The sequence below is a fragment of the Colobus angolensis genome, unplaced genomic scaffold (genome assembly GCF_000951035.1).
Source record: "Colobus angolensis palliatus isolate OR3802 unplaced genomic scaffold, Cang.pa_1.0 Scaffold254, whole genome shotgun sequence".
Taxonomy (NCBI): Eukaryota; Metazoa; Chordata; class Mammalia; order Primates; family Cercopithecidae; genus Colobus; species Colobus angolensis.
The window spans coordinates 1995529-2002872 of NW_012115755.1; the positions used below are offsets into that span (position 1 = coordinate 1995529).

At 39.6% G+C, this 7344-nt stretch overlaps 1 protein-coding gene across 1 annotated transcript in view; it reads left to right on the plus strand.

Annotated features, from left to right (window-relative positions):
* NSD1 (nuclear receptor binding SET domain protein 1) overlaps positions 1-7344 on the plus strand; it is a 192127-nt gene that overhangs the window by 122035 nt on the left and 62748 nt on the right. Inside the window, exons 6-8 of the mRNA XM_011946890.1 lie at positions 702-972; positions 2207-2316; positions 6157-6232. Coding sequence (XP_011802280.1) covers positions 702-972; positions 2207-2316; positions 6157-6232 — 457 coding nt within the window. The remainder of the gene's footprint in view (positions 1-701; positions 973-2206; positions 2317-6156; positions 6233-7344) is intronic.

The following is a 7344-nucleotide window of genomic DNA, read 5'->3' on the forward strand; positions in this document are numbered from 1 at the left end:
ATTTTATCCTTTTTTTTTTTGAGACGGAGTCTCGCTCTGTCGCCCAGGCTGGAGTGCAGTGGCGCGATCTCTGCTCACTGCAAGCTCCGCCGCCTCCAGAGTTCATGCCATTCTCCTGTCTCAGCCTCCCTAGAAGCTGGGACTACAGGCGCCCGCCACCACGCCCGGCTAATTTTTTTGCATTTTTAGTAGAGACGGGGTTTCACCGTGTTCGCCAGGATGGTTTCGATCTCCTGACCTCGTGATCTGCCTGCCTCGGCCTCCCAAAGTGCTGGGATTACAGGCGTGAGCCACCGCACCTGGCCTATCCATTTTTAAGTGTACAGTTCAGTGGCATGAAGCACAGTTACATTGTTGTGCAACCATCTCCACCATCCATCTCAATACTTTTTTTTATCTTTCCAAGCTAAAAGTCAATACCCACTAACCAATAACTCCCTTCTGCTCAGCCCCTGGCAATTGCCATTCTATTTTCTGTCTTAAGAATTTTCTTATTCTAGATACCTCATATACTTGAAGTCATATGATATTTGTTCTTTGTGTCTAAGTAATTTCCCTTAGCATACATAATGTCTTCAAGGTTCATCCACTTTTTGTAGCCTTTGTCAGAATTTCATTCCTTTTAAAGTATGTTATTCTTTTTTACACTTAAATTACAACAGTTTTGGCCTGTGGACTCTATTTTTATTTTTTGTTCTTAGGTAAGTTCCCGCTGTGAAGAGGAAAGCCTTCTAGCCCGAGGTCGATCTAGTGCTCAGAACAAGCAGGTGGACGAGAATTCTTTGATTTCAACCAAAGAAGAGCCTCCAGTTCTTGAAAGGGAGGCTCCGTTTTTGGAGGGCCCCTTGGCTCAGTCAGAACTTGGAGGTGGACATGCTGAGTTGCCGCAGCTGACCTTGTCTGTGCCTGTGGCTCCGGAAGTCTCTCCACGGCCTGCCCTTGAGTCTGAGGAATTGCTAGTTAAAACGCCAGGTAAGGTGGGGTTGGGGTCTCAGTATTTGAGCAGATATGATTAGAGGAAGCAGGAGATTTTAGTATGTTTTGATGTAAAGCCAACATTTTATCTGTATACAATAAACTATCCCCCTTTGTCCTGGGAAATACTTAAAATGATGGCTACTTAGATATAGTTACTAACCACGAATTGTGGCACGCTATCAAGATGTATTTTTAATAAATATGCTCCTTGCTCCAGTGTTACTTTTCATGATTGTTGATCAGCCACTGTGTAAATTAACAACCAGGATAACAGGGCTGCAAGAGGGGCGCTGCACATTAGTGGAAAAAGCATTATGCTTCAAGTGCTGGCTCCACCAATCCTTGTGTTACTTGGGAAGTTGTTTAATCTCTGAACTTGTTTCCTCATTTGTAAAATGGAGATCATAATGTATTAATGTATAATATGATATACCTGACAACATAGTAATTACCAGTTCATTAGAAGTTAATTACCAGTTACTTCTCACTTGATGATTCTTTATATATCACCTGGGGAAAGTTGGATCTAAACATATTGTCTCTAATTCACCTCGTAACTATTGAACATTATAGTCAGTCAAGGAATGGGAAGAATCCTCTTTTCTGTACCCCTTTAAATTTGGATGTAACTTTTTTACATTATCAACAGTAGCTTTTGATGTTACTACTTAAAGAAACGATTCCAATTGTGCTTAAACTAGTTGGGTATAATAAAAAAGATTTTTGAAAGAATAGTAAAGATAGTTATTTCAGTACCTACTACGTGCCAAACTCTTATTAAGTCAGCTCTTTTATATAATTCTTGAGTGATCCTATGAACTATCTTTTACCTATTGAATTTTATTTACTTAGGGGCAGAGCAGGAACTGTAATCTTGGTCCATTTATGACCACTATCCAAGCTCTGTTTCACTCCACTTCTTATTTTGTCCTCACCAACAATCGGTTGCTATAGAGTTCTGTCCTTTTGATTTCTCCCTAAGTTATTTTGTGATTTAAAGTCACCACACACATCCCTCACATTAGTTTGTGCTTGCACTGAGAACTATTTACTTGTTTTGTTTTACTAATATTTTATAATAAATAAATTACCCTCCTGCCTCTTCCAATAAGATGATGGGGAAAACATCAAAAACATTGAGATTCATTTTGTGTGGTATACAGATTTTTAAAAAATTAACTTATGCCCGGTTTCTAAATCATCTAATGTAAAGATACATGCATTTCAGGAAATTATGAAAGTAAACGTCAAAGAAAACCAACTAAGAAACTTCTTGAATCCAATGATTTAGACCCTGGATTTATGCCCAAGAAGGGGGACGTTGGCCTTTCTAAAAAGGTATGTTATTTTTGTAAGTTGTAAAAGAAAGAAACTCAGGAAATGAGGAATTTTAAAAATGACATTTTGAGTAGTAGTTATAACATCGATGTACATACATATAGAAATTAGTGTGTGTGCCGGGTGCGGTGGCTCAAGCCTGTAATCCCAGCACTTTGGGAGGCCAAGATGGGCAGATCACGAGGTCAGCAGATCGAGACCATCCTGGCTAATACGGTGAATCCCCGTCTCTACTAAAAAATACAAAAAAAAAACTAGCTGGGCGAGGTGGCGGGCGCCTGTAGTCCCAGCTACTCGGGAGGCTGAGGCAGGAGAATGGCGTAAACCCGGGAGGCGGAGCTTGCAGTGAGCTGAGATCCAGCCACTGCACTCCAGCCTGGGCGACAGAGCGAAAAAAAAAAAAAAAAAAAAAAAAAAAGAAATTAGTGTGTGTGTCAGCAGGCATACATGATCTGAGAGTTCCTACATGAAAGACTGTTTTGCAGTTGTGTGATCATGTATGTATATAAACTGGTTTCAGGTTTCCTTTCCAAGTGAAAAAATTTTTTAAATGCATTGAAGATTAAGTTTGTGTTTGTTATGATTTCTTTTCTGGGTTCAAATCCTGTTTTCTACTAAACTACTATCTCAAGCACCACTAGTCTACTCTATCCTATTGCTGTGTTGTCATAGCCCTTTTGTTTTGTTTTTTTTTGAGACAGGATCTGATTCAGTCACCCAGGCTGGAGTGTAGCAGCATAATTTTGGCTCACTGTAATCTCTGCCTCCCAGGCTCCCCAGTTCATTTTTTGTATTTTTTTGGGTAGAGACAGAGTTTCAGTTTTTTTTCTTTTTTTTTATGTGATGAATACTTTTTGTATTTTATTCAAGAAATCTAGTGTGATGGCTGGGCACGGTGGCTCACGTCTGTAATCTCAGCACTTTGGGAGGCCAAGGCGGGTGGATCACTCGAGGTCAGGAGTTGGAGACCAGCCTGGCCAACATCGTGAAACCCTGTCTTTACTAATAATACAAGAAAATATATATATATATCTGGGCGTCATGGTACCTGCCTGTAATCCCAGCTATTCGGGAGGCTGAGACAGGAGAACTGGAACCTGGGAGGCAGAGGTTGCAGTGCGCTGAGGTCACGCCACTGCACCCCAGCCTAGGTGACAGAGCAAGACTCACTCTCTCTCAAAAAAAAAAAAAAAATTCCCTGATATTTATCCTCACCCTCTCTCAGATTCCCAGTCTCTTTGAAGTATTGATTACACTTAATAACTCCTTGTCACTGTTGAATTTTTACTTTTGGGGAGGGGGGTTGCCATTTAATTTGGGACCAGAGCAAGAGAAAATCAGAATTATTGGTTATGGCTAGCACCAAACTCTGGAGAAAAGTGTCCTCTTGTCTGTTTGGGAGTCTGTCCTGCCATCTGACCTGGCCTACTTCATTGTTGAATTCCTGGTTACTCTGAGGTATATTTTGTCATAAGGCTAAAGCCATGATTCAGTTCCATTTTAGTTTACCAGGCACACCACCACCCTGTCTGCAGGTGGATTAATCAGTATGTCACAGGTGGATTAATCAGTATGTCAAACAATGAGAAATGATCTGTTCTGGTAGTGCTTTAAGGGTACTCTGGCTTAATGTATATCCACACTAGACCATATGCACAAAGTAAGTTACTAGCATCTGAGTCATATCCTCTAAGAAGTTCTTTGGTTTTTTTCATTCTAAACAGAACAGTTTGATTTTTATTCATATGGTATGATTGTTGTGTGTGTGTGCGTGTGTATTTGTGTGCGTGCTGTTAATTTTTATTTTAAGTTATAAAATTGATCATAATAGAAATGAGAATATTTCCTGCATTATTCTCTGACTGTAGTTTGGGGAGCATTGTAATTATTTTGTTCCACAGCTTTTGGGTAACTGTTAAACAGTGAACTAATTTGTTATCTAAATAAAATGATTGCTATTTTTAAAAAAATTACAAAAATGTATTTTGTGGATTTGTCTAGGAGTCTCGTTTTGTTGAATTGGATACCTAACATTTGCCCATTCATTTTACTTGACATGGTTAGACTTCTGATATATACAGAACATGAGGAGAACTGCAGTCTTATGATTTATTAATATGATAAAATGAGCATTCAGAAATTCACAGCTGTATTTTATCTTGTTTAAGTCCCAAACATTAGGAACTCTACAGCAAGAATGGCCTTTATTATTTATTTATTTATTTGAGACAAAGTTTCGCTCTTGTTGTCCCGGCTGGAGTGCAATGGCGCATTCTCAGCTCACTGCAACCTCCGCCTCCCAGGTTCAAGCGATTCTCCTACCCCAGCCTCCCCAATAGCTGGGATTACAGGGATGTGCCTCCATGCCCGGCTAATTTTTTATGTTTTTAGTAGAGACGGGATTTCTCCATGATAGTCAGACTGGTCTCGAACTCCCAACCTCAGGTGATCTGCCTGCCTCAGCCTCCCAAAGTGCTGGGATTACTGGTGTGAGCCACCGCGCCTGACCAGAATGGCCTTTATTATACTGACTTTTTGTAACCACCAAATGTTGTTTTACAGTTATGATGAAGAATATTACCATTCTTGTAGGAAAAGACATTTGCTTGGGATGGAACTAATTCATACAAGTATTAGTAGTGGGTAAATAAAATGTTTGGCTCTTGATTAGACTCCTGATATTGAGTATTTGTTTTGAGTTTTAATGTTGCTTTAATTTGGATTGATCTGAAGTCATTTTTGGTTGGCATGCCATTCAGTATTTCAGAACTGTTTAATATACAGTTCACCAAGTAAACAGGTCTGTGTCATATCTAATAGCTGAGAATACAATTGTAGGAAGATGGATTATTTTTCTTTTTTCTTTTTTTTTTTTTGAGACTTGCTCTGTCTCCCAGGCTGTAGTATAGTGGCGCAATCTTGGCTCAGGGCAACCTCCGCCTCCCGGGTTCAAACAATTCTCCTCCCTTAGCCTCCCTAGTAGCTAGGATTACAGGCGTGTGCCACTGTACCAAGCTAAATTTTGTATTTTTAGTAGAAACGGGGTTTCACCATGTTGGCCGTGGTTGGCCAGGCTGGATTCAAATTCCTGACCTTAGGTGATCTGCTCTCCTCGGCCTCCCAAAGTGCTGAGATTACAGGCATGAGCCACTGCACTCGACCAGGAAGATGGATTTTAAGAACAGGGTGGACTGCCATAAAATTGAGCCTGTACAAACCCCTTCTCTTTCTCCACTTCAGTCACGGAAAACATTGTGTATCTAGTCTATATGTTGGAAATTTCTGGCAAGTCTTTATTTTTTCTTAAGGAGTATGTAGTGTTCACAGGTCTGTTGGAGCATTTTTTTTTTTTTTTTTTTAAAGATGGAATCTCGCTTTTGTTGCCCAGGCTGGAGTGCAATGGTGCGATCTTGGCTCACCGCAACATCTGCCTCCCGAGTTCAAGCAATTCTCCTGCCTCAGCCTCCTGAGTAGCTGGGATTACAGGCATGTGCCACCACCCCCAACTAATTTTGTATTTTTAGTAGTGATGGGGTTTCTCCATGTTGGTCAGGTTGGTCTTGAACTCCTAACCTCAGGTGATCCACCCCAGCCTCCCAAAGTGCTAGTATTACAGGTGTGAGCCACCGTGCCCAGTCTGTTGGAGCATTTTTAAATCTGATTCCTTTCCCCCTGAAGTTTCTGTTCAACCCTTTACTATGGTCATGTTCATGTTTTTAATTGCTAAAACAAGTCAAAATTCAATATCCGTGGCAGCTGACAATTCAGACTTTGGCATATAAAATAAAGGGTTTATTTTTTCATTCCTCTGTAAATGGTGTTGTTTTCACTTATTTGTAGTGCTATGAAGCTGGTCACCTGGAGAATGGCATAACTGAATCTTGTGCCACATCTTATTCAAAAGATTTTGGTGGAGGTGAGTATTTTTGAGATTTAAAACATGTAATGCAGTAGTAAGTTTGAAGCACTTTGTCTGTTAACCATAAAAATTGTTACGTGTGTAAACCAGACCAGTGAGGTACAAGTTTTAAAACTGGTTTGCCCAAAATCTGCTTCCTCAAACAGATAAAATATTCATAAATTGAACATCTACCAGGGCTTTTAGTAGGAATGCTACCTGTAATCTTGCTAAAGCATTACAGAGAGTTAGGTTATTATCTATAGTATTCCTGATTTATAGAAGAAATGTGAAGATGAGCAAAGAGTATCATGGGAATATTATATTTCATGTGGCCTACGATTATTAAATTTTCTAACAAGTAAATCTAGCAATATGTTAGCTTATTTTAGCCATGTGGCAATTGTAATCCCATAGGTTGCTCAATTTGCTTGTAAGATTTAAAAAGAAGCTGCTTTCAAAATAATATCAGGCCGATCATGGTGGCCCAGAACTTCAATTCAGCACTTTGGGAGGCCAAGATAAGATAACACTTAAGGCCAGGTGTTCCATCCAGATCAGGCTTGGCACTTAGTGAGACCCTGTCTCTATCTACGATTAAAAAAAAAATTAGCTGGGCATGGTGGTGTATTTCTATAGTCACAGCTAGTTGTTAAGCTGATGTGGGAAGATCCCTTGAGCCTGAGAGGTTGAGGCGACAGTAAGCTGTTGCTCACACCAGGCACTGTAGCCTGGGCAACAGTGAGAGACCATGTCTCTTAAAATAATAGTAGTAATAATAACATCAGCTCTTTTCCTGTATTTTTATATTTCATTTTTGAAATAAAACCTACAACATGAACTTTATCCATTATAAATTTTGTGTAAGTGTTCCAGCTTATGAGAATTTCAGACCTTTCTGTTGTACTCATACTATCTCTTCTTTTAGTGTTAGGCTGCAAGCAGTTTTGATGGCAGAGCTTCTCCAACTCAATCAGGCAGTCAAAAAAGAGCTCATTGAGGCAGTCTTCAAAACTCCACCTTTCATATTGTTAACTAGCATAAATATCCTAGAATGTTTTATGAAATATCTCTTAGATTCCCCTTGATGTTTCTTTTCTTTTTTTTTTTTTTTTTTTTTTTTGTATTTT